The sequence below is a fragment of the Geotrypetes seraphini genome, chromosome 14 (genome assembly GCF_902459505.1).
Source record: "Geotrypetes seraphini chromosome 14, aGeoSer1.1, whole genome shotgun sequence".
Taxonomy (NCBI): Eukaryota; Metazoa; Chordata; class Amphibia; order Gymnophiona; family Dermophiidae; genus Geotrypetes; species Geotrypetes seraphini.
The window spans coordinates 22,826,437-22,853,580 of NC_047097.1; the positions used below are offsets into that span (position 1 = coordinate 22,826,437).

General features: G+C 44.0%; 1 protein-coding gene across 2 annotated transcripts in view; it reads left to right on the plus strand.

Moving 5' to 3' along the window:
• Positions 1 to 27,144, plus strand: part of SHC4 (SHC adaptor protein 4) — an 85,537-nt gene that overhangs the window by 20,374 nt on the left and 38,019 nt on the right. Inside the window, exons 3-6 of one of the 2 annotated variants that reach the window (XM_033920180.1) lie at positions 5,801 to 5,871; positions 14,931 to 14,994; positions 17,427 to 17,546; positions 25,066 to 25,119. In XM_033920180.1, the coding sequence (XP_033776071.1) occupies positions 5,801 to 5,871; positions 14,931 to 14,994; positions 17,427 to 17,546; positions 25,066 to 25,119 (309 nt within the window). The remainder of the gene's footprint in view (positions 1 to 5,800; positions 5,872 to 14,930; positions 14,995 to 17,426; positions 17,547 to 25,065; positions 25,120 to 27,144) is intronic. The other variant, XM_033920181.1, reaches the window with a different exon arrangement.

The window sequence follows — 27,144 nt, forward strand, 5'->3', positions numbered from 1 at the left end:
CCCGACTGGATTGCGGCCCTCAAGGAGGGACTTTGAGATTCCTGCCTTATGATGAAGACCACACACCATTTTATTTATTTATTTGTTTTATAACCTGTCCTCCCCAGGAGCCGAGAATGGGTTAAAAGGATACGTACACAATAGTCATCAGGATCCACAACACTTAAGTTCCAGAGAATTTAAGACTGGTATCAATAACACAAATGGTAGGAGAACTAAGAACGCATAGCAGGGCATAATCAAAAGTAATGTCTAAGGGCTCCTTTTACTAAGATGCGCTAGCGTTTTTTAGCACTTGCACAAAATTACTGCACGCTACACTGCGCAGTAGACTTCTAGAATAACGCCAGCTCAGTGTTGGCGTTAAGGTCTAGTGCACACAGCAATTTAACGTGCGCTATTCCGCACGTTGGAGCTCTAAGTCTCCTTTAGGCCTAAGTCCCTAGGCACAGAAAGTAGACAGCAGGGAAATGTCCATTCTAAAAAAAAAAACCAAAAACATTCAAAGTGAGGTTGATTTTATTAGAATGGCCTACCTCTACTTTCAGCAGTTTGATCACCCAGACTGCCACTATGTGTATCCTGACAACACATTCCCGTCCAAAAAAAATCACCCAAGTCCCAAATGCCCAAAACAAGACCTTTTAGGCGAAGGAGAGACCAGTCCTTCGCCTAAAAGCAGGATTCACTAACCAGCGTCTGTCATAAACAACGTTGGTTATAGAATCCTGGGACTGTTCCCCCCTCCCCCTTGCTACGATCACAGCAGGAGAGATGCCCAATCTCTCCTGCCACGATCCCCCGAATCTTCCCTGTCAGGAGGGTGCCGAATCCCTCCTGCTGGACACAATAACCCCCACCCCCTGAACCCCTGCCGGACCATGCACTGACCTTCCCCAGGAACCCTCCTAACCTCTTCAAACTCCTCCTCTAACTTTGTGAGATGGCCGGACCAACTGGTCCTCCCTCCCTCTGTCCATCCAGCAGGCCCGCCTTCCTCTGAATGGCAAGCCTTCCCCTTCCTGGTGCATTGTGGGATGCAACAGGAAGGCCTAGGGTGCCTATCAGATCCTAGGCCCCTCCCCAGATTAGAGGAAGAAGAATTAGGAAGCAGAACTGTCTTGAAGTTAGAATTTTGAGTTCTGGTGAGATGTTTATGTGGCACCCTTTTTGTGAAGTTCACAGCAGTACCCTGTAAGGTGCCCCACTGCTTTCTTGCCATGTCTGGGTAGCCAGTCCATCACTTTGCTGGCCCTCCCATGTTACGCTGCCACTCCACAAAGTGTGCAAATCACCATACTAGTTTAAGAAGCCCTACAGACATATATTTATTTATTCAGTTTACTATACCATTCTCCCAAGAGAGCTCTGAATTTAGTCAGGTGCTCAAGCATCTTCCCTGTCCTGGTGGGCTCACAATCTATCTAATGTACCTGGGGCAAAGGGGGGGATTAGGTGACTTGCCCAGGTTCACAAGGAGCAGTGAGGGTTTGAACCCACAACCTCAGGGTGCTGAGGCTTTAGCTTTAACCACTGCACCATACTCTCCCCATATAGAAGGTTTCACATCCTTTCCAATTTACTTCCTGTGGAAGTGCTTTGGCTTGCTCACTCTGTAATTCAGTGGGAGGACAAAAAATAATAGAACTAACGGAAAAAGTTTTAGAATGTGATGTAGAGCCCTGGAGGAAGAGTGCACATTGTTCTTGTTACAGACACTAGATTTAAGTAAAAGGTCCTTTTGTGAGCCAGTGATAAGATCAATGCTTCTCCTCTTCATGGTAATTTCTTGGAAAAAAAAAAGGTTTATTGAGTTTTTTCAGCTTCTGCTCAGAGTAGCTTCCCACGCAAGGACCCAGAATGCAAGAGTGGACTTAGTCATCATATGAACTCCAAGCCTGACTCATCGACTCCTATAAAAGTTTCATTTTATCAGAGATAAGTGAGTGTAACACTTCTTATCTAATAGAACTGAGATTTTAAACAATTGTAAATCACAGGGAATTGTACAAATGATTACTGCAGAATGTGCCCAAAAGTAGTTTTTTTATTGAGGCCAAAAAGGCCACATTTCACGGTACCTAATTATTTCAGTTAATGATCTGGCATGATTCATCTCCTTGTAGGGTGAACACCATTCTAAGAATTGCGTGAATCCTCTTTAGGGATCTGCCTGTGGAAAACTTTCATCTCCTGTAGTCATTTTCTGCGCATTGTTTCAGACTCCCCGTTGCTTATGTTTGTGTTGGCTCAGCTTTTTAAAATTGATTTTGAGTGTGGGCCTCCCTTGCAATTGCATCCTCCAATGAGATGCCTTCCCCCCAAAATTGATTTAAAGTCTAGGCCACCCAATCTGTGTAAAACACATGGCTCTGGGCTCCCTCAAATCTGTGTAAAACAAGAGAACCTGGGCCTCTGGCCATTGACCATTCCCACTCAATCTGTGTCTAACAAGTGTCTTGGAGCCTCTAGCCAATCTCCATCCTAATCCAGTCTGTATCTCACAAGTGTTTTAGGGCCTGTAGTCAACTCTATCCTTATCTTTGGGCCTCTTGTTGTTAACTTCCAACCCAGTCCAATCTGTGTCTAGTGAGTGTCTTGAGGCCTGTAGCCATCTTCCATTTCCACTCATCCTGTGTTTAACAAGTGTCTTTGAGCCTCTAGCTAACCACTGTCCCCATCCAATCTGTGTAAAAACAAGTGACTTTGGTGCACTGAAACAGATTTCCACTGTGACTCTTGAGAACATACATTTTCCAATGCTGACTTCCTTTTCTGCTGCTGTCTCAGTGTCCAGCTTTTCTGAACTGTAACAAAGTGGGAGCCTGCCTTAATTCCAGTAGTAACACATTCCATAAGACCAATCCCTAAACATAAGAACAAAAGAATTGCCACTGCTGGGTCAGACCAGTGGTCCATCGTGTCCAGCAGTCCGCTCACGCGGCGGCCCTCTGGTCAAAGACCAGCGCCCTAATTGAGACTCGCCCTACCTGAGTACGTTCCGGTTCAGCAGGAACTTGTCTAACTTTGGCTTGAATCCCTGGAGGGTGTTTTCCCCTATGACAGACTCCTGCACTGAGAACAAAGTCTTACCGCTCACAGAGAGGTACTTCCAGATACATCCTATCCGAAGAGTGTAGTGCACGCAAAGGGCGATACCACTGCAAAACGGAGCGCAGAGCCACAGGACAGTTGTCATGTAACAATATGAAAATTATACAAAAGACCTTGAATTTAATCCGTGCACCGATCGACAGCTAGCGGGGATCTCGGAGAATTGGGGTAACGTGATCAAACTTAGAGACATGAGCAATGAGACGTGCAGAGGCATTCTGTGCTAGTTGCATAGCTTGCAGGACACATTTAGGTAATCCTAGATAAAGAGAGTTACTATAGTTGAACAATGGGGATGTCAACATCACAATCACTGTTTTAAAATTATCACCCTCAGATTTTGGATGGGCCACTGGGCAAACTGGGTGGGCACATGTGGTCTTCCCATCACCCCTGGGTTAACTCAAAAGTATCTCCAAGAACTCCTCACCAGGAAGTGATGTCAGAGGGAGGACTGAGGCCGGCGTGAGCCCCCCTGTTCCTCTTAAGTCTCTTCCCCCCCCCCCACCCTCTTCCCTAGGTAAGCAGGAACCTTATTTTTTTTGTTAGTCTCTAATTGGAGGACTTGGATTATGAAGCTTTGGATTAAAGTAAGCTAAGTAAAAATATTTTACTATTTAATGAATAAGATGAGCAGCAATTTGGATAAGCTTTTAGAAATGTTTCAGCAAATAATAGATAAGTGAGGATGTGATACATATAGCTTAGGCACTGATCAGATCGTGAGCTGCTGGAGTGGTACCACTGAAGATTGGTAAAATGGAGTGAATTTGAATTAAGAATTAACTGCAGAATAAGGGTCATCTGAGTTTAACAAAGATTATTTTATAAAATAGGCATGTACTATACAACCAGGAATGCCTATTGGAAGAGACAGCTCAGGGGAGATATGATAGAGATCTATAAAAATGCTGAGTGGAGTGGAACAGGTAGAAATGATGAATCGCTTGTTTACCTTTTCTAAAAATACTACCGTAGGACTAGGGGGTATGCAATGAAGATGCTAAGTTGTAGATTTAAAATAAACCAGAGAAAATATTTCTTCACTCAATATGTAATTAAACTCTGGAATTTGTTGCCAGAGAATGTGGTGAAAGGAGTTAACTTAGCAGAGTTTAAAAAAAGGTTTGGCTAATTTCCTAGAAAGTAAAGCCCATAAGATGGACTTGGGAAAATCCACTGCTTATTTCTAGGATAGGCAACATAAAATCTGGTTTACTCTTTTGGGATCCTGTAACTTGGGTTGGAAACAGGCTTGGAGGACCTTTGGTCTGCCCCAGTATAGCAACTCTTATGTTCTTATCTACATATAAGCCCAGTCCCGTTTTATAGGAGCCTGTTTCCATGCCATTTAGTAATTCTTTTGTACTTTAGTTGGGTTTCCAAAGGGAAACCTGTGTGGTTGTTCTTTGAAACGTGCTGAGCATGTATGTGGAGACAGAAGTGTTTCTGCCCTTTGCTCCTTTTGTTTCAGCAGATGGGGGAAAAGCTGCAGATCTACTGAAATATTCAACATGAGTTTCTAGTGATCTCTTCTTACATTCAGGATCCTTTCTACTAAGCATTTATTTCACAGATACTAAAAAGGGGGGGATAGGATGGGGCAATTTTCAAAGTTATTCCAGCAGTGAAACAATTGAAGAATTGAATTATAATATTCTGAAAACCTGGCCTGCCAGTAGATCTTGAGGACCGGACTTGGGCAGCCCTGCAGCCTGGAGGCTGCAAGTGCTGTGATCTGGGCCCTTTAAAGAGACAGCAGTGAATTTTGAAATCTGTTATATATGTTTTGAGGTGGGGGGGAAGAAGTGGGAATTCTATAGTTATTTTCTCCGGTTCATAGACAACCCCGCGAAAGACAAAGGTGCGCGCCGACAACTGAGCGCAAGACGGAGGAAATTACAGTTTTTATGGGCTCCGACGGGGGGGTTTTGTTGGGGAGCCCCCCCCCAGCTTACTTAATAGAGATCGCGCCGGCGTTGTGGGGGGTTTGGGGGGTTGTAACCCTCCACATTTTACTGTAAACTTCACTTTTTCCCTAAAAACAGGGAAAAAGTGAAGTTTTCAGTAAAATGTGGGGGGTTACAACCCCCCAAACCCCCCACAACGCGGCGCGATCTCTATTAAGTAAAGTGGGGGGTTCCCCCCCCACGCCTCCCCCGTCGGAGCCCTAAAAACAGTAATTTTCTGCAGCAAGCGCCTCCGCGCTGCGCTCAATTGTCTGCGCCGCCTTTGTCCCGGCGCGCTTTTGACCTGACACCGTTTTCTCCATGTGCAGCTCTCTGATATTTCCTCTCTAAATGGAGGGGCTTAACATATGCATTGCACTTCTTTACAAGAGGCTTTGCATTTATCTGATGGGAATTCTCCCTATCCTGGTGGAGAGAGGAATTCGTACATCAATCTAAAATCTGCCAGCTAAAAAGTTCCAATGTGCATGAAAAAGTTTTAATTTCACATGAATGTGTAAAATGAACAAAAATAGTGTGAAAAATCAAGAAAAAAAAAAAGTGAAAGTACACACACATACGTACATGTATAAACACACACACACATGAGAGGGGCTTAGGTTTATTTTCAGAGGTTTTAAAAGTATAATTATTGTTCATTCTGTGGAGTTGTACGGAGAGAAGTAATTCAAGCTTTACTGCAAAGATCAGTGTTCTTGTTCTTTGCTTTTTCTTAGTACATGGGCTGTATTGAAGTGCTGCAGTCTATGAGGTCCCTTGACTTTGGCACACGGACACAAGTCACAAGGTAAGAGAACTACATTTGTGCTACAGGTAATCATCCATGGAGTTTAGATACTGGGAGGAGGGAAGAGGAGAACAGGGGCCATAGCTACCTGTATATGGCTAGTGCATCCACAAAGCACAAGGATGCCACCATTGCACCCCGTCCATTGACTTCCCTTGCTGATATCGGGAAAGCGAGTGGGACGGGGTCAAGTTGCAGTTTGTGGCCCTCTGATGTAACCTGATTGTTCTGTGGTCTATGCTGAAAAACGTTTGCCTTGCGTCTGAGAAGGATTCTTAGCTGTGTCCTGAGGAACTGTCTTAATTTTAGTTTGAAAATAATTAATTTTATTTTTTTTTAAAATATATATAATTTTAGTTTTACTTGCGACATAGTTAGTTTTATTGTATGTTTTATTGACTATGTGAGCCGCTCTTTTATTATATGAGGAAGGTGTTATATTAAATAAAATAAACCATATGTACAGTAACTTCATGGAAGTTATGGATGTAAATCGGTAAAGGGTAAGTCGAGGCTGCCATTTATAGGTCTATATTCGCTGCCATTTATGGCTATCCCTCTGTCGTCACTTCCTAAACATGGGGCCCAGAAAGGGCGTCAGAGAGAGGCAATACAAACGTGGGCAGTAAGTTCGGGACGGTTGGAAAGGAGCGGCGGGGAGGAGAGGAGGACAGCTGCTGGTGCCCCTACCAAGTCTGCGCACGGGGCAGATTGGACCCCCCACTCCCCATACTATGCCACTGGCAGTACATGAGATCAGTTTACATACACTGGAAACCCAATGCATGGAAACTGATGTCATGAATATTCCAGAGGAGAGGCCCCTTCCCTCTGGAACGCAGTGCCATCTCACCTTCGATCGGAAAACTTACTCGACAAATTCAAAACCACCTTTTTATTTCAAGACGCCTACCAAAATTCTGGATAAGACCCTTTTTCTTCCATCTTTAATGGTTAAAAACAACTGCTTTTAAGAAGCGACCCCCCCTCCCCTCCCCTATTCGTTCTCTCCCTTCCCCTTCCTACCTCCCTTTTATTTTCATTTTGACTTCGATGCCCGTGTTTGTATTACCTCCCCCAATGCATATTGTATCAACTTTGTCCGTATCTTTGTCTGGTTTTTATGTTACCCTATCTTACTTTTATTTTTATTATTACTTTTTTAAATTCTAATTTTAACAATTGTAAATTGTCCAGATATTTGTTTGATGGTCGGTATATCAAACTGTAAATAAATTTGGAATCTTGAAAGGTATTTTGGATTTATTTCACACTTTTGTAGCACTAGCTCACAAGATCACAGGGAACAACAGTGGGATTTCAATGCTAGCTTCGGTGGTCCTCAGCTAAATTGCTCTAACCACTGGGCTACTCCTCCGTTCCAGTCCAGAAGAAGCAAACTTTCTTAAATGGAAAGTTAGTTCTGCAAGCGGTATGAAGACTCAAATGGGTGCTCTGTCTTGGAACAGCATTGGGAAATACTTTTGCACGGAAAGGGTGGAGGATGGATGGAACGCCTTTCCAAAGTAGAAGGTGGAGGCTAAAAGAGTCGAGAACTTCAAGGAGACATGAGATAAGCACAGAAGGTCTTTAGCTGCAAAATAATGAAGAGAAGGGGGACAGGCTGTGAGTATAAAAATAAGATGAACTAAAATGCTTATCAGGCATGTCGGAGCTGTGATACCAGGTAGATAAAAGGACTAATATATATGTAAACTTATAACCCATTCTAATGCTTTCCTGGAAAGAGGGGATTATAAAACCAAATAAATAAATATGCCTCTGATCGTGTTCTTTTTCCTCACCATAAAGCTGGTGATTCAGTGAACACGGATGGTGGGCAGGGCTTGGGAGTCAAGAGACCAACTTATGAAGGCCTGGCTTTCTGGAAACCTTGGCTTCCCACCCCCTCCCCTCAATACTGTTTGCTTATCTCTAGAAATATAGGCAGAGTACAGGCAGGGGAAGTTAAAGGACCGGATACTATTTTCCCTTTATCTTCCCACTGTATTTTGCCTTGAAATAGGGCCAGAGGACTGGTTGGATGGGTCACAGAAAGAAAGAGTCTGGGAATGGAAAAGGACAGCATTTGTTTTCAACTGACTGTACACTGCTGATCACAGACTCACAAAAGGTCAGGGTTCAGCAGCAAACGGCTACATGAGACAATAGTTTTATTTTTCATTTTTGTGTGGGTTTGTTTCTGCTTTTTGAGCAAATCCAGGCCCGCTCAATGACTGAGAAGCTGCAGCGGGCAGACCTGAGAGGAAGACAGCCTGTAGCCAAGTGACATACGTTGGATACTTTTTTTGGAGCCGATTCACGCACAGATTAAGAGCGCTGGAATAGAGCAGGCAGATCCTGGGAGGGCAATTACTGTGCTCATCCATGCTGTTCACATCTCACAGACAACCAACAGAGGTGCTGGTCTGGGAAAAGAGGAGACAAAAAAATGACTCGCCAAAAATGAAAAACAAAAACCGTGCATTAAGGGTTTAAGAGGAGGAGAAAGGGATATACCGCCTTTTTGTAGTTACACAACCACAAGCATTTAACCACAATGAAAAACATTTTTTGATACAAAGATGAGATTTCAGGGAATGTCTGCATACCGGCACATTATGGAAAGACAAACAGAGCAATTAGCTGATTCTGTCAATATATTCAAACCATGTAGCTCCTCAAGACTGTGAGAATTAATATTGTGTTAAACAAGTGATGTGGTCATTGTTCACTCAAACTTCAAAACACAAATCCAAAACGTTGATAAGAGTAACAACAGATCATAGAAACATGATGGCAGATAAAGGCCAAATGGCCCATCTAGTTTGCCCATCCGCTGTAACCATTATCTCTTTCTCTCTCAGAGATCCCACGTGCCTATCCCAGGCCCTTTTGAATTCAGACACAGTCTCTGTCTCCACCACCTCTTCTGGGAGACTGTTCCATGCATCTACCAAACTCCCTTTAGTAAGCTCAAGATACATTTGAAGTTTTACAATAGTAAAATCTGGTAACCCTCCCCTTTCATCAAGCTGCGGTATACAGTATGCCCCTACGAATTTTCGGTTCGCAAATCGCGGACTCAGTCTTTCGTGGTATTTTCTGACCGCCTCTTCCGGGAACTAAAGTCAGGCTACACCAATCAGGAGCTGCTTTGATGCGCTAGATAGCGTGGAGTCTGTTAGACACATTTCGTTAAACTGTAGATTGGTTGATTAATACAATCTTTAAGTTTTGGGTATTTCTTGTCTTTCCACACACATTCAGATGAGGGGGGGGGGGAGGGTGTAAGGTATTTTGTTTTCTATGTTTTATTTTGCAATAATTCCTGTTATTTCTTTATACTTGTATGCTCACTTGTATGCATTTTTTGTTCAGTTTGGAAAATTAATAAAGTTTTATAAAAAAAAAAATAAAAACAAACATTAAACACAGCTACGATAAAAGCTGCACTAGGAGGTTGATGTCTCTGCTTTTATCATCCTATATTTGCTGCCATTTAGAGGCATAGCTACAGGTGGGTTCGAGGGGGGGGAGCCAAGACTCATCCATTGTGGACTCAGGCCCACCCAGTAGTGGTACACGCTTAAGGTAGGTGGCAGGAATCTTGCAATTCCTGCCAACTGAAGACCGCTTTGAGTCCTCCAAAGGCACCCGGTGGCCCAGAATGCTATACTGCCAAGCTCTGCAGTCAGTTCAGTGGCAGCAATCCTGAGCTGGAATCGGCACTAGAGAATGACACGGGACCAAATTTCCCCCCATTCTCGTGGGAACTCATTTTCCCGTCCTGTCCCGACCAGTTCTTTTCCTGTCCCTGCCCTATTCCTGCAAGCTCTGTCCTCATCTGCCCAAGCTTCAAAAACCTTTAAAATCATAAGTGTTTGAGGCTTGTGCGGGTAAGGCAGAGCCTACAGGAATGGGACAGAACACATGGGGATATTGAGATCCCATGGGGATGGGGACAAATTAGTTGAATATGTTGGAGTACTGTATTACCCAGCACAGAGAGTCTTGCTAGGATCAGAGGAAATGCTGGATTCTGTGAGAGGAAATCCTTAAGATCATCTGAACTGTAAGTTTGTTTATTTCTTTGCTTTAAGTTTTGCATTAAAGAAATTTGCTTAAGGAATAACAGAGCCCAGCCTGGTAATATTATAGGCTACAGGTACAATGACTTTATCTGTTTGAGATCCCCTAGGAAAAGCCTCGGAACACTTTCTCTTTACAATACACTGAATAGATCAGGTACTCTTAAGCATTTACCCTATCTGTCCCGGCAGTCTCACAATCGAACTGTGGTACCTGGGTCAATGGAGGGATTAAATGACTTGCCTAGAGGTACAAGTTGTTGGCTGGGACCAAACTTACAACCTCATGGTGCTGAGGCAGCAGTTCTAACCACTAGGCCACACCTCCACTTTCACCCTTACCAAAATAATTTTTATTTGATGGACTCTCTTCAGCAGCTGTTTGCAATGGTCTCCTTTCTGACCTCTAAATGGGTGAACCAAAGAATATATTTGACCTTCAGCTTTCTGATTTTCATGTCCAGCTGATTGCTTGAGCTGCCAGTTACTCCCAGGCTGCTTGGTTCTTTTGATATGTACGTTTTGCGAGTTTGCTCTTGTTTCCTGGTGCCTTCTTAGGCTTCTCTAAATTACTCCATCAGGGTCACGTGCCCTCATGCCCTCGAGTAAAGGCGGTGGAGATGATGCCACTACGTTTTCTCGGCAGCGCCTGACTAGCATAAAGCACTATTTATGTTTGCATCAGACTGTGAACGCTTTTTATTCATCTGCTTACAAGGCTGTTTGGAATCACCACACGGAGCAAAGCAGATAGCAATCTAGTCCTCTAGGGCATGTCTGTGAGTTTTAAAGTTTTCATCCATCACACTTTGAAAAGTTACAGTTCCTGTTAGTCTAAATTAATTCTGTTAGCCTGTTAATTCTGAATCTTGATTTTATTTATTTAAAACATTTATAGACCGCTTAATATTAAGTGGTTTCCAACAGCAAACACACATAAAATTTACCATAAAACATCCTATATAATAAAACGCTAGCCGCGCATGCGCACTCGGACCTGCGTGATCTGTAATCCCTGATCCGTGATCTGTAGGTCCGTGGCCAGAGTGCGTATGTGGCGGCTAGACAAAGCGGGAGAAACAGACTCGAGCGCTATGGCCGACTCACGATGGGAGGATGCGCCGCAGCAAAGTGCTGCACAGGTACTGGAGGGGGAGAGACATATCGCTTCTGCACCGGTACAAACATCCCTCCAGCGTTGGCAGTCGCTGCACGTTAAACAGGCTGCTTCGCGACTTTCTCCTGCAGTTGAGTTCCTCTGCCGCGTCACTAATGAGGTCATCAATGATACGACAGAGATACTCAACGGCAGAAGAAAGCCGCGAAGCAGCCTGTTTAGCATGCTGCGGCTGCCAACGCTGGAGGGAGGTTTGATATTAAAGTCATCTTGCTGGGAGGGTCGCAGAGTCCACAGGGGTTGGACTGGGAGGGGAGAGAAGCGTCTGCCTCGGGTGTTTCAGGCAGCAGCAGCGTTTACAATTCGCTGCTGTTGCTGGTTTCAGGTCTTCCTCTCTGGCCGGTCCTGCCTACTTCCTGTTTTCATGAAGACAGGACCAGCCAGAGAAAAAGACCTGAAGCCAGCAACAGCAATGAATTGTGAATGCTGCTGCTGACCAATGAAGTAGTTAAATGAGGAAAGGGAGCAGAGGGCGAGAGAATGACTCGGAGGGAAGGAGGAAGGTATGCCAGACCAAGGCAAAAGGAAGGAGGAGATGGAGAGAGGCCATATGGGACAGAGAGAGAGAGGGCGGACACTGGATGGAAAGAGAAGAGAGGGCAGTGAATGGAAGGGGCAACATAGAGGGTGAACAGTATTCTAGCACCCGTTAATGTAACGGGCTTAATGACTAGTATTAATATAAAAGACCAACATTCTCAAAATCTCATCGTCTATGGTGACAATATATCAAGGCAGTTAGAATGAAATTACCCTCATTTCAAATAGACCTCAACAAAAAGTTGTGTCTTTAAGAACTTCTTAATGTTAGTATAATTCATACATAATCTTAGATGTCCATGTAAATTATTCCATAGATGTACCCCAGCAATACTAAACATTTTTGATTTTGAAGCAACGTACACTTGTCAATTTTAACTTTCCTGGTTTATTAGTAAAGAGTCTTCTTCTGATGTCACAATGGTTTCACTGTTCTATACTTGGCTCACTTCTTTTTTTTGGTTTTTATAATTCTTTATTGAATTTCCAATCATTAGCAGTGCATTACAGATAATATAACATTAAAAGTTTGAATAAAATGCATCTTAATATACAATTAAAAAAGAAAATAACCATTTCCCCCTCTTTCTCTTATTATAACATGTTAACTCATTAATTATTACCAATATTATATTTATATAATAGAATTCCTCAAAATGTCCCTCCCTCCCCTACCCTGGATGTGTAAGGAGGTCTACGAGAAAAAAACCCAAAAAACAATCATATTATTCTTATTGAACATAAGAACATAAACAATGCCTCCGCTGGGTCAGACCCAAGGTCCATCGTGCCCAGCAGTCCGCTCATGCGGCGGCCCAATAGGTCCAGAACTAGGCGGGGCTAGGGGGAGCAGATTTTCCGAAAGGAAAATCTGGCAACCCTAGGTACATGTGACTTGGATTGGCCTCTGGCAAGACGGGATACTGATCTGACCCAGTAAGGCTATTCTTCTGTTCTTATCTTTTGGGGTAGGAGGGTGTAGGGACCACTGGAGATTAAGAAAGAGGGCATGCCTTAATCTCTCCAGTGGTCAGCTGGTCAGTTAGGGCACCTTTTCTGTGAGGTCCAGATAAAAACATCCCAATTTTTGCCCTAGGCATTTTCATCTTGTTCCGTTATCCCAGGAAAATGTCCAAATTCTGGGCCCAGCATGCCCCCTTTTGATTAGATGAACTGTGGAAAAAAAAAGTGTCTCAAATCTGAGTTTCGAAAATCACAACTTGGATGTTTTGCTATGATAAATGTCCATCTGTCGCTTTGTGTCACTTTTGAGACGTTTTTCTCTTGAAAATGAGCGCCATAATTTTCGCATGAACTGATTGGCTTTGTTATGTTCTGTGATACATGCATGGGATGATTAGTAGGGTTCTGTTGGCAAGTTGTGGGTTCAAATCCCTCATTGCTCCTTGTGACCCTGGGCAAGTCACTTAACCCCTTCATTGCCCCAGGGACACTAGATAGAGTTTGAGCCTGCTAGGACAGATAAGGAAATATGATAAAGTACCTGGACGTAAACCACTTAGGATATAAGTGGCAAATGAATAATTAAATAAATAAATAAATAAATAAATAAGTTGATTTCCAAATGGCTGCAGGATGCCTGTTTAGGACCTTCAACTTATTAATATAGAATAGTTCGGTTGAATGATTTGGATTGTCACCTTAATCGGCCAATTTCAAGCAATGTAACCCTCTTGGCTAATTGCACGGAGAAATTGGATATTTTCTGAATAAAATCAGTTTTGTTCACGTAGCTGCTGCTTTGTTGAGATGTTCTGGGTTTTTTGGTTTTGTTTTTTTTTTTAAAATATTTTTTAGACAGTGTTTTCTCTGTTCAGACATCAAGCTTTCAGCCGCATTCTTTTCCCCTTACATCAGTCTACTCTCATGTGATGGAACAATGAACAAAGTGGCCCCTGATTTTCAGAGAGACAGAAAGAAAGGTCAAAAAAATAAAAATAAACTGATACCTTTTTAATTGGCATAAATCCATTTCTTGACTAATTTTTCTAAGTAAAAAAAAGGATGAGGGGAGAGGTTTAGAACAAACGCCAGGAAGTTCTTTTTCACACAGAGGGTGGTGGATACAGGGAATGCGCTACCAGAGGATGTGATAAACAGGAGCACGCTACAGGGGTTCAAAGAAGCTTTGGATAGGTACTTGGAAGACAAAGGGATTGAGGGGTACAGATAAGAGTAGAGGGATGGGATTAGAGGTAAGTTACAAAATTAATCAGGGACCACTGTTCAGGCACTAGGCCTGATGGGCCGCCGCGGGAGCGGACCGCTGAGCAAGATGGACCTCTGGTCTGACTCAGCGGGGGCAACTTCTTATGTTCTTATGTTCTCTGATTTTTAGAGCAACAGCAATAAAACTCATATACACATATATAAAGTGATGATTTTTTTATTCAACTAACTTTATCCATTTCTTACGGTTTATTAGACTTCATGTTCTCCTTTCTTCATTGCATGTAACAAAGAGGTTTAGAAAAGAAAAACTTCAAAAGAAGAGAATCGGTCAATAGGAAAGAAAAGTGTAAACGATAGGAGAATGAGGTGGGAGGGGAGGGTTCAATTCACAAAGCATTAGCACGGCTTTAACCTGGTTTTACTGCAGGTTGAAAAAATCAAGAGGGCAGCCATAGACAATGGCGCGAAAGACAAAAGTGCGCGCCGACAATTGAGCGCAGCGCGCGCCACCGCGCCGCTCTAAATTACAGTTTTTAGGGGCTCCGACGGGGGGTTTTGTTGGGGAACCCCCCCAGTTTACTTAATAGACATCGCGCCGGTGTTATGGGGGGTTGTAACCCTCCACATTTTACTGTAAACTGAACTTTTTCCCTAAAAACAGGGAAAAAGTGAAGTTTTCAGTAAAATGTGGGGGGTTACAACCCCCCACACCCCCCACAATGCCCCCACAATGCGGCGCGATGTCTATTAAGTAAAGTGGGGGGTTCCCCCCCACACACCCCCGTCGGTGCGCTAAAAACTGTAATTTAGAGCGGCGCGATGGCGCGCGCTGCGCTCAATTGTCTGGCCGCACCTTTGTCCCGGCGCGCTTTTGACCTGACACCTTTTAAGCGCCATATTAGCTTGGTAAAAAAGGCTCCTAAATTTGGCTCTTACAGATTTCAAGTGATGTGTAAAACAATTATAAGATTTTAGACTTGTTCATTGTAATCTCCAGTGTTTTCTAAAACAAAGGAAAAAAAGAGCAGCTACTAATTTATGTCATTCCTTTCATGTAGGGAAGCCATAAGCCGACTGTGTGAAGCTGTACCAGGCACAAAAGGAGCTATGAAAAAGCGAAAGGTAATATTACATTACATTACATTAGTGATTTCTATTCCGCTTATGCCTTGCGGTTCTAAGCGGATAATAGAGGCTGCGGTTTCACCTAGCGTGAGGAGAGACACAAAAAACGGGTCTGGTATTCAGACGGGAGCACTCGGCGTTATGCTGACCACAGGCAGGCCATGACTGGGCTCTGGCCTTGAATTTCCAGGTATATGGAGCTGGCAAAACCATAGCTGGTTAAGTGCTATATTCAGCATTTAATTGGTATGAAGAATGGCTTTTGTGCGGCCTAATTTATGTCATTATCGTACCTGGCACTTTAACTGGCTAAATGCCAGCTCCACCCCCAGATTGCCTCCAGAATAAGAACATAAGAATTGCCATACTGAGACAGACCGAAGGCCCATCAAGTCCAGTGTCCTGTTTCCAACCCAGGTCCCAAGTACCTAGCTAGCTCCCAAGTAGTAAAACAGATTTTGTGCTGCTTATCCTAGGAATAAGCAATGGATTTTCCCCAAACCATCTTAATAATGGCTTATGAACTTTTGATTTAGGAAATTATCTAAACCTTTTTAAACCCTGTTAAGCGAAATTCTTTTACCACGTTCTCCGGCAACGAATTTCAGTGTTTAAATACACATTGAGTGAATATACAGTATAGAAATAAAAGGAATAAAGGTAATACCTTTTTTATTGGACTAACTTAGGCCCTTTTATACTAAGCCATGGTAGAGGTTTCTACCACAGCCCGGGATGCTAAATGCTCTGACGCTCATAGGAATTTGATGAGCATTAGAGCAGCATCAGAGCATTTAGCACTCAGGGCCACGGTACAAATCTCTATCACAGCTTAGTAAAAGAGGGGGTTAGTGCATTGGTTGACTAGCTTTTGAAGATAACCCTTCTTCCTCAGATCAGAAATAAGCAAATGTTTACATCATAGGCAGTGGAACACTGTTTAAATTTGGGGGGGAGGACAGGAGCTCTGCCCTAGCTCCTTACCTCCTCTCGGCGTTATACTTTAAATCTTCGGGGCAGGCCTGCCCCTTGGAAGTAGAATGAAGGGTTCCGGGGCAGGCCTGCTCATTGACACTGCATGGCGGCTGCCCTGAAGATTTAAAGTGCAACGTTGGGAAACGGGTGGGATGACGGGCATCAACCGGTGACTGCCATTTTTTGGGGAGGCCATGGCCCCAGTGGCCTCCCCCGTTCCGACACCTATGGTTTACATTTGCTTATTTGTGAGCATTGAGGGACCATGTTTCATCAATAGTTTCCCTGCCTGTTGGAGTTTTCTGCAACGTTACACTCAAATTTATGAATCTTTGCAACGGTCGGGTTCCAAAGAGTTGAATGAAGGGAATGTGCAGATTTCCATTTAGGTTAAGTTAGACGGTGTCATTTGAAGTGTTAGGGCAATGAAAAGATCAAGTAGGCATCTCCATCAAAAGTCAAATATGTCAGAAATGGCAATACCCCAAGGTAAGGAGAACGAGAGGGCACTCTCTAAATTTAAAAGGGGAATCCGTGCAAACGTAAGGAAGTTCTTCTTCACCCAGAGAGAGGTGGAAAACTGGAACGCTTTTCCGGAGGCTGTTATAGGGGAAAACACCCTCCAGGGATTCAAGACAAAGTTAGACAAGTTCCTGCTGACCCAGAACGTATGCAGGTAAGGCTAGACTCAGTTAGGGCACTGGTCTTTGACTTAAGGGTTGCCGCGGGAGCGGACTGCAAGACACGATGGACCACTGGTCTGACCCAGCAGCGGCAATTTTTATGTTCTTATGCTGCCACTGTGGATCTCAAATGGATGATTTAATTCATATGACATACAATATTCCTATCCTATTATATCTAAATTATGGTCATTTTAGGAACTAATCAAGAAATTATTACCTCTCTCAAACCAGGCATTATTATTTTTAGATCTCTCGTCATTCCTGACAATCTTACATTTTGGTAGTCACACACTTCTGTCCAAAATCAAGTTAGACCTCAAAAGGGGACAGTATATGCCAGTGTTAAGTGAAACAGGCAAACTCTGCAGATAAACCCCCATGAATTTGCGGTTCGCAAATCACGGACTCAGTAATTTGTGGTATTTTCCAGCTGCCTCTTCCTGGTACTAAAGTCATGGTTACACCAATCAGGAGCTGCTTTGACACGCTATCTGGTGCATCAAAGCAGCTCCTGATTGGTGTAACCATGACTTTAGTACCAGGAAGAGGCGGTCGGAAAATGTGCCCGGCTTCGTAAGTACAATTTAAGCACCTGCCGGCACCCCAGCTGCCCTCTCCTGCCTTCGATAAGCTGAAAAACCGTATTTACGATTTTTCGGAATTCGCGGGTGTTCTGGAACGGAACCCCCGCGAATTTCAGGGGAGTACTGTATTTTTTAACAGCTGTATAGCAGATCTTAACACTATTTCCTTTTCTTTTTTTTAAAGCCTCCAGTGAAATTTCTGTCTTCTGTTCTTGGCAAGAGTAACCTGCAGTTTTCAGGCATGAGTATAACACTCACTGTCTCGACAAACAATCTTACTTTAACCAGTGCAGACACCCAGCAGGTATGTGGCTTTCTTTTTTGGGTATTCCATCACCAGCTGTATGACTGTTCTTTCCTTCTAAGACTGCTATAACTTTGTTTTCTTATGCAAAGATATAAACTATAAGAGGCCACTGAAAAGTTATCCGCCCAGCCAAGAAGAGAATGATGTGGAGCCATGAAACTTACCAGTTATTTCACACTTTTCAAGACACATTTCATTTCATTGAGTCAAATGCATCTAGCAAATGGGCACAAGTATAGGGAAACCAAGCCATTGTGACATCACTAATGAGGTTGGCTCTTAGGCATTGGTGAAATTAGGCATTATGACATCACAATACGAGGTCTGCTGAAAAGTTCTCAGCCCAATCAAGAATAGAATGATGGGGAGCCATGAAACTTACAAGTTATTCCACACTTTTCAAGACCCATTTCATTTCAATGAGTCAAATGCATCTAGCAAATGGGCACAAGTATAGGGAAACCAAGCCATTGTGACATCACTAATGAGGTTGGCTCTTAGGCATTGGTGAAATTAGGCATTATGACATCACAATACGAGGTCTGCTGAAAAGTTCTCAGCCCAGCCAAGAAGAGAATGATGGGGAGCCATGAAACTTACCAGTTATTTCACACTTTTCAAGACCCATTTCATTTCAATGAGTCAAATGCATCTAGCAAATGGGCACAAGTATAGGGAAACCAAGCCATTGTGACATCACTAATGAGGTTGGCTCTTAGGCATTGGTGAAATTAGGCATTATGACATCACAATACGAGGTCTGCTGAAAAGTTCTCAGCCCAATCAAGAATAGAATGATGGGGAGCCATGAAACTTACCAGTTATTTCACACTTTTCAAGACACATTTCATTTCAATGAGTCAAATGCATCTAGCAAATGGGCACAAGTATAGGGAAACCAAGCCATTGTGACATCATCGATGAGGTTGGCTCTTAGGCATTGGAGGAATGAGACATTATGACATCACAATACGAGGGGCCGTTGAAAAGTTCTCAGCCCAGCCAAGAAGAGAATGATGTGGAGCCATGAAACTTACAAGTTATTTCACACTTTTCTTGACACTTTTCAGTGATACAAAATGAAACAAAAATGCTGAAAATGTTGAACAAAGATAAACACTGGTGACCAAAAGTGTGTGCATGTATCTTCAGTGGTTTTACTCAGCTGTTTTATCTATGTTCAACAATTTCAGCACTTTTAAACTCTTGACAAAGACCATTTTAGCCGAAACACTGTCAGTGTCGAGTCTATCTATTTATTTAATTTTTAAAAATTTCTATACCATTTAAACCTAGACGGTTTACATATTGTTACATACATAATTCAATAAAACAAATAAAATCAAACAAACATTAAGATATAATCATTAGAAAATCACGTAATGTGCCCATCAAAAGAACAACCGCAAAGATCAGTTCGTAGAAAAATGCATTTTTACTAGTTTTCTGAAATTACTTTTGTCATGACATTTTCGTAATTGATCAACAAGTGAATTCCACAATTTGAACCCCGCACAGCAAAAGGCCATTTTACATGTATGCTCCAGGCCTTCAAGATGCGGCTGGAGCTCGTCTGGAAGAAGAGAGGAGGCTTTCTGGGGATGGAGCTGGAGGCAGAATGGGGAGGCAACCTGTGTCCAGGGTTTCCTGGAGAAAAATATGGTAACTGTAGTAAAAAAGGCCCCTTAATTAGTTGGAAAGAGAAGTTTAAATATATTGTGGACATGGAAACGTCAACCAACACGAGACAGGACTGTTTTTCTGATGTAGCAGGAGAGTCGAGGTGTATTTTCTTGTATAGTAGGATGTCGATTATTCAGACTATTCCCGTCAGAGTAGTCCGGCTAATGGAAAATCCGGATGATTGGACATTCCTTTTTGAAAAGAGTACACACATTGAACATTGAAAATGTTGAGCATTATGGCGAAGGCTGTTGTGAGGCGTTTTGGCAGGCCTGGGGCATTTAGGTGGTGTGAAGGGAAAGGGGAAGTAGTAGAGTGGTGGTTCAGGTGGTTGAAACCCAGTTACACTGTTCAGAAAAAAGGTAGCTTGGGTTTAGAGTTGTCAAATGTGATACCTGTATCAGGGTCTGAGAAGGTGTTGAATGTTAAAGGTTAATGCTGAAGATGGATGTATAGAGCAAAACACAGAAGACCCTCCTCTCATCAATACTGGGCAGGTTTCTCAAATAATAACATCACGCAACATTTAAAGGCTTTTGAATATTTAAATGTGCTCATAAGCTCTTCAGCAAGGCGCCACCAACAGTGGTACAACGTCACTGGAAAGGTGCTTGAATTTTAATCATAACACATTGCATGGAGCAAGGAATCTTGCTTCTACTGGATGGCAAATGTTATGGCTCTACATAAGCTGTTTAACAGTAGACCACTTATCTGAAAAGGTCAGTTCACGGCTCCAACACAGTCTGTGTTTCGCTAAGCCACATCAGGAAGCCGGAAGGATAAGCTTTTTGTATTGATTTTATTTGCAGTGTGCAGTGCTTTAGTCCTTTGATTTACACACTTGGGGGCGTCTTTATTCAACATCAAGTATGTAGATCAAAGGACTAAAGCACTGCACACTGCAAATAAAATCAATACAAAAAGCTTATCCTTCCGGCTTCCTGATGTAGCTTAGCGAAACACAGACTGTGTTGGAGCCATGAACTGACCTTTTCAGATAAGTGGTCTACTGTTAAACAGCTTATGTAGAGCCATAACATTTGCCATCCAGTAGAAGCAAGATTCCTTGCTCCATGCAATGTGTTATGATTAAAATTCAAGCACCTTTCCAGTGATGTTGTACCGCTGTTGTGGCGCCTTACTGAAGAGCTTACTGATGAGCACATTTAAATATTCAAAAGCCTTTAAATGTTACGTGATGATGTTATTTGAGAAACTTGCCCAGTATTGATGAGAGTGTTTTGTTCTATTTTGAAAGTTTTACTTAGTCTCGCGGCGGTTTTGCTGTGACGGAGCTTTGTTCTGGCATTTTATTTTTTATTTTTTTTAGATTCTTCTTGTGTAACGTGCTTGCTTACCGGCATTCTCGGGTTTGAACGGGAGACGCCTCCTGGGCCCTAGTGATGGCTCCGCGGTTTAGGTATGACCAAACTGTTTGTGATTATGATGCAAAGATTTAAACAATAAAGAACGGAAGCAGTCCGGATAATTGGGGAGTTTGGATAATCGGTGGCCTGCTGTATTTTAATGATTGTTGTGTTTTCTCTAACTTTGGCATGGTTGTTTAATTTAATAAATAAAGAATTTAAATTTTGCCCTCTCCTGCCCTGTCCCCTACTGTTTGTTTCTTCTGATTTTTTTTTTTCTTTTCCGTCTCCTATTTCCTTGCCCATTGAGTTGTGCACTGCTCCTACTTCTCGCTGTCCTGCTGAGAGGACCTTTGGGGGGGACTGTGGTATGCTGGAGCCCGCTTGGGGTGCGCCTCTTGCTCTTTCTTTTCTTTTTTCTCTCTCCCTTTCTCTTTATTTCTACCTCGTCTTCTTTCCTTATTTTTCCTTCTCTTTTTGACCCATACCTTGCCGCGGCGATGTCGGGGAGGACCACGCACCATATAAGAACATAAGAAACGCCCTCACTGGATCAGACCGAGGTCCATCTAGTCCGGCGATCCGCACACGCGGCGGCCCATTTAGGTACTCCTTGGAGACCCGGATTTACCGTATCCCTCAATATGATATGCAAGAAGGTGTGCATCCAACTTGCGTTAGAATCCCAGAACAGTAGTCTCCTCCACGACCTCCTCCGGGAGTGCATTCCAAGCACCCACCACGCGCTGTGTGAAACAGAACTTCCTGACATTTGTCCTAAACCTGCTGCCACTCAGTTTCAGTCTATGTCCTCTGGTCTGTGGTCTGGGTGTTGTGTGGAGGTGTGGCTGTGGGGTTGAATGTGTATGGCTGGAGAGTATGATTTGCATGTATGGGAAACGGGATGTGATGAATCATTTGGAGATTCTGTGAGGATTATGTTCAAAATGACAGAAGTACCTGGTAGCTATTTTGCACGCATCTACCGTGTTTCCCCGATGGTAAGACACTGTCTTATTTTTTTTGGAAGGCCAAAATATGCTCTAGGGCTTATTTTCGGGGGGATGCCTTATTTACCCTTTCAATGTCTTTCCACCCTCCCTCCACTCCGGCCCAGCCCAGTATGAAATATTTCCTTTTGTTTCCCTCCCCTCTCTCTTCTCCTCCCTCACCCACGAGTCCTGCATCTGGCCCTCTCCCTTCTACCTGCACCTGGCAACATCCCCCTGCTCCGCGACTCTCTTCAGCAACTCGTCAGCAGCGGTGATCAAGACAAGCTGCCGACATCGAGGCCTTCCCTCTACGAGTCCCGCCTTTGTGGAAAAAGGAAGTTGAAACAAGCGGGACTCGCAGAGGGTAGGCCCCGACGTCAGAAGCTTGTGTCGATCGCTGCTGCTGAGTTGCCGAAGAGAGCCGCGGAGCAGGGGATGTGGCCGGAAGCAGGTAGAAGGGAGAGGGAGATAGGAAGGCTGTAGATCTCCGGAGCATGACACCGACCCCGGCCAGGATGATTTCTTTTTCAGGCATGCAACTTACAAGTCCGGCGTCGCGGCGGGAAATAGCCATGCTGAGCAGTGAGCTCAGCACTACACAGATGAAAGCCTTGCTTGCTGATTGGTCCGGCGGCACGGCCGCCGGACCAATCAGCAAGCAAGGCTTTCATCTGTGTACGTGCTGAGCTCACTGCTCAGCATGGCTATTTCCCGCCGCGACGCCGGACTTGTAAGTTGCATTCCTGCGTGACACACTACCGGAGCCACGGCAAAGGTGGAAAAGAGCCACATGCGGCTCTGGAGCCGCGGGTTGCCGACCCCCGCGGTAGACGGAGGGACCACACGGAGTCACCCACCGTGCCACCCGATTCGGGTAAGCACAGGTATCGGTGGGTGGCTTATTTGCGGGGGGAGGTGCCTTATTTTACAATTTTTTCTAAAAAGGGGGGGCTGTCTTATTTGATGGCCCTGCCTTATCATCGGGGAAACACGGTATGTACACATGACTGTACTTTATGCCTCTCTTGTGGTTGTGTATTTGCACTGTTTTTGGTTGCTTTCAGCCTTAATAAACATGATATTACAAAAAAAATAAAAAAGAATTTAAATTTTAAAAAGAAAGAAAATATGTTCTTACAGGCATACGCGTATTATATATTTATTTTCTATACCGTTCTCCCAAGGGAGGTCAGGACGGTTTCCATGAGTTTATTCAGGCGCTCAAGCATTTTCCCCTGTCTCTAACGTACCTGGGGCAATGGGGGGATTAAGTGACTTGCCCAGGGTCACAAGGAACAGCGTGGATTGGAACCCACAACCCCAGGGGGCTGAGGCTGGAGCTTGAACCACACACATGTATTTGCGACGGCCTTGGAGTGGTTAGTGCAGTGGATAGGAGCTTGGGTTTCATTCTTCAGCGCACAAAGTTTTTTTTTGTTTCAGTAGGAGCTAGAGGAATCTCGGAGCCTCTTGCAGCGACTGTTTCCCCTTTGACCTATTTTCTGGATAATTTTAACCAAGCAGAATCAAGGGCTTGGGCACAGTGCAGAGTTGTTGTGAGCAAGGATGAAGCGATTGCACGAACTCTAGGCTCATGCGTGATGAAGCTGTATGTTCTTAACAAATCCAAGCATTGTGCTCTGAACACCAGTGCATATCTTGGGTGTCGTAGGCTATTTTTCAGAGAATCTTTCTACATAGGGCTACCAGATGTCCGGGAAAACCCGGACATGTCCTCTTTTTCAAGGACTGTCTGGGTGGTTTTTCAAAAATGGGGGAGTCTGTCTGGGTTTAGCTGCTCTCCTGACTCCCCCACCTACCTCTTCGCCGGGCTGGCCACTGTAATTTAATCTTTGGGCTACCAGCAGCAGCGAGATGAGCCTGCTGCCGCCGGACTGCCCTGGAAGCTGCCTCTCTGCAGCGACTTCCTATTTTCGCATAGACGGAACTTGCAAAGAGGCGGCTTCCGGGGCAAGCCAGTGGCAGCAGTCTTACCTTATTGCTACTGCTGCCGGCTGTCTGAAGATTCAATTACAGTGGTCAGCCTGGGGAAGAGGTAGGTGGGGGAGGCGGGAGCTAGAGAGCCGTGACGGAGGAGGGAGGGGAAAGGGCTGGAGAAAAGCATGAAGGGAGGGAGAGGGCTGGAGAAACAACATGGATGGAGGGGGCGGAAGAAACAATATGGATGGAGGGGGGCTGGAGAAACAACATGGATGGAGGGGGGCTGGAGAAACGACATGGGTGGAGGGGGAGCTGGAGAAACAGCATGGAGGAAGGGAGAACTATAGCATGGAGGGAGGGTTGGAGAAGCATTATGGAAAGGAGGGAGTGCTAAAGACAAGAGCATGGAGTAGGGTAGTACTGGATGGGAGGGGAGAGACAGAACCAACAGGAGAGGAGGTTGGAAGGAGAGAGAGGGGGCATCCACGGGGGGAGAGTTTGGGGTTGGAAGGAGAGAGAGGGGCAACTGTGGGAGGGGGGTTGGGAGGAGAGAGAGGAAGAAAGAAGCACCACAGGAGAGGGGGGTTGGAAAGAGAGAGAGAGAGAGAGAGAGAGAGAGAGAGAGAGAGAGAGAGAGAGAAAAAGAAGCACCCATGGTGAAGGAGAGTTGGAGGAAGGGCGAGAGAAAGAGAAGCTTTAAAAGGGTAGAAAGGATGGGAAGGGGACCAAGGAAATGGGTGGAGTGTGGGCGGGGCTGTGGGTGGAGTGTGGGTAGGGTCATGTGTCCTTTTTTAATCTCTTCACAAATATGATAACTTTATTCCTACAGCCACATTTTCCAGAAACTAAGAAAAACCTTAACAAAATTAGAAAAATTGGACCATTTGGGCCTGTTTCTGCAAATGGTGCCTACATCAGCAGATGCCTACAAAAACACTGCCGATCGCATGTCAGTCACACTGTGGCACCATTAAACATAGGTGCTGGTATTCTAGGCCACGGTTGAAGGCCTACATTCCCAGCACCTATGTATGGTGAGAATCACATCTACAGAGGCACTTACTGTATTCCCCCAGGGGATGGGATGTGGGGCAGAGCTTATGTGGACCTAGGGAGGTCTTTGGTTGGGGTACTCAGTTGATATTTGTTAGACTTAGGGGTACTTAGCTTGAAGTAGTTGAGAAACACTGCTGTAGGCAATCAGCTGGTGTTAGTGCTTCTCCCTCTCTCCGGCCCTCTTCCCTGCTGGCGCCCCCTACTGGCCCATCTGGAGGGCCTCTGCACATGCGCGGACGTAGACGTGATGATGTCACGCATATGCGTGATGTCATCACAGCGACGTCCGCACACTTCTGGGTGCCTCAAGCCGTGGCCACTACCTTTAGTGTGCCCCGGTTTGAGAAAGTTTGAGAGACACTGGCCTAAATGCTAGCACGGAATTCGTGCGCAGTGAAGCGCATCCAAAGGCCTAACTTTGTCGCTCAGTTTTAGAATTGTTCCCGAAATGACTAACAATCTCATGTTTTACAGATTATTGCAAACCACCACATGCAGTCTATTTCATTTGCTTCTGGAGGTGATCCAGTAAGTACACTTTCCTTCCTCGTTTATTGTAAATTCATCTTCAGTTTTTCTGGTCACATGCCTATTGCAGGAATGCTACACTTGTCCACTACTACTATTTATCATTTCTGTAGCGCTGAAAAGCGTACGCAGCCCTGTACATTCAACATGCAACAGACGGTCTCTGCTCAGAAGAGCTTACAATCTAATTTGGGCAGATAGACAAGACATAAAGGAGGGGTGGGAGATTTTCTTGCAGAGAATGATAGGAGGGACACAGGTCATTTATGGGAGTTAGGAGTTAAAAGCAACATCAAAATAAGGGATAATTCTGTGTGATGAAGGCTCCCCTAGGAAATGCAGTTGATAACGAAGATTATTTATGTCAAATCCTAGTCTGATTTCTACAAAGTCATTTATTTATTTATTGCAAAAATGCTTAACTTGTATACTGCATTCAGAAGTTGTTGGAGTGGTTACAGCAACAGGCTATGAACTAGAGACTGACTCTCCTTGTGGCCTCGGGCAAGTCATGTAACCCTCCATTGTCTCGAGTAAAACATGTTGAAGGCCCTCTGGGGACAGAGAAATACCACATCCTTTCTAGTAATATCTCACTTCTAAAGATGGTCCACTCCTTCTTTCAGCATCAAACCCCCCATGTCAATTTCATCTTAAAAGCCAAATTTAGGTTCCTCCAATAATTAGTCCATGTCCCGGAATTCACATGATTTGGCACCAGTGGCGTACCTAGGGTATGTGGCACCCGGGGCCCATCATTTTTTGACACCCCCCCCCCCCCCTCATGTAAAATTTTTTTTTTTTTTTTTTTTTTTGCAATAACCATGAAATGGAATAAATGGTCAGAATAGAAACAGGCAGTGAAAATTTTCTTTTTTTTTTTTTTTTTTTTTCCAAAGTATTTTTATTGAGAATGGCAAAAGGTCCAGACAAGCAACCATGGTCTGTACAGAAACTTATACATTATCAAAAAGAACACAGAATGAGAGTAACAGCAACAACAAGCATGAACAAGCCTCTCCCAAGAGAAAATTGCCAATGAGAGGCATAGCAATACACAACAAAAGGCCAAAACTTGGGGCAAGCAAACAAATCCCACCCCAGAACCCACAAGAATAATAAGCCGGACTAGACCCTCAGCCATATTTTATAATGAAAAAAACCCCCACAAGCAACAACACCCAGACCGCTCACCAGACACACCAATCCGCACAACAAGCACCCAAGAAACACCCAGCCACCACCCAGACAAAACTACCAGACACACCTACCCCACCAAGCCCAGACCCAACCCCCCCTCCCCAGAGAGTGCAAGCGCAAAGTGGACCGTGAAAAGGGCAGCTGCAGAAGTGGAAAGCCCCAGATAAGTAGGTTAGCTAAAGAAAGCCCACAGATAGAAGAAATCAGGATAACAGAAGTTCCAACAAATGCTCCCACAGAAAATTTTCTTTTATTGAACCTCATTTATGTAACCATTATTCCAAACATAACATAACATAAATTATGTCTGAATTGTCATGACATCAGAAGTACATATGGAGTAGTTGCAGGTGATGCTTGGGACAGTTCTGATTATGTTAGTTTGGTTTTATGTGTTTTTTTAATAGAAGGGTTTTTATTTCTTTTTTTAAGGTTTTGTAGTTTGTGGTCGAGGTCAATAGGTTGTAGAGTTGGGGGTCAAGTGTTGCAGCTCGAATGGCTAGGAGGTTGTCGAACAGTTTTTTTCTTTTGACGTTTTTGGTTGGAGGGTGTGTGAATGGTGCGTGAGTTCTCCTATGTCTGTTTGAAGTGGATTGAATTATTTAGCTGAAGAAATTAGTTACCCCCCCCCCATTCCACACACATTAATTCTCTTCCATTTTTGTTCCCATTATAAAAAAAACACCGATAAGTTCCCAGGAAAAAAATACATTAAAATAAGAAGTGAAAACAAAGGCCCCTACAGATGAGAACATAACATAAGAATAGCCTAACTGGGTCACACCAATGGTCCATCATGCCCAGTAGCCCATTCTCATGGTAGCC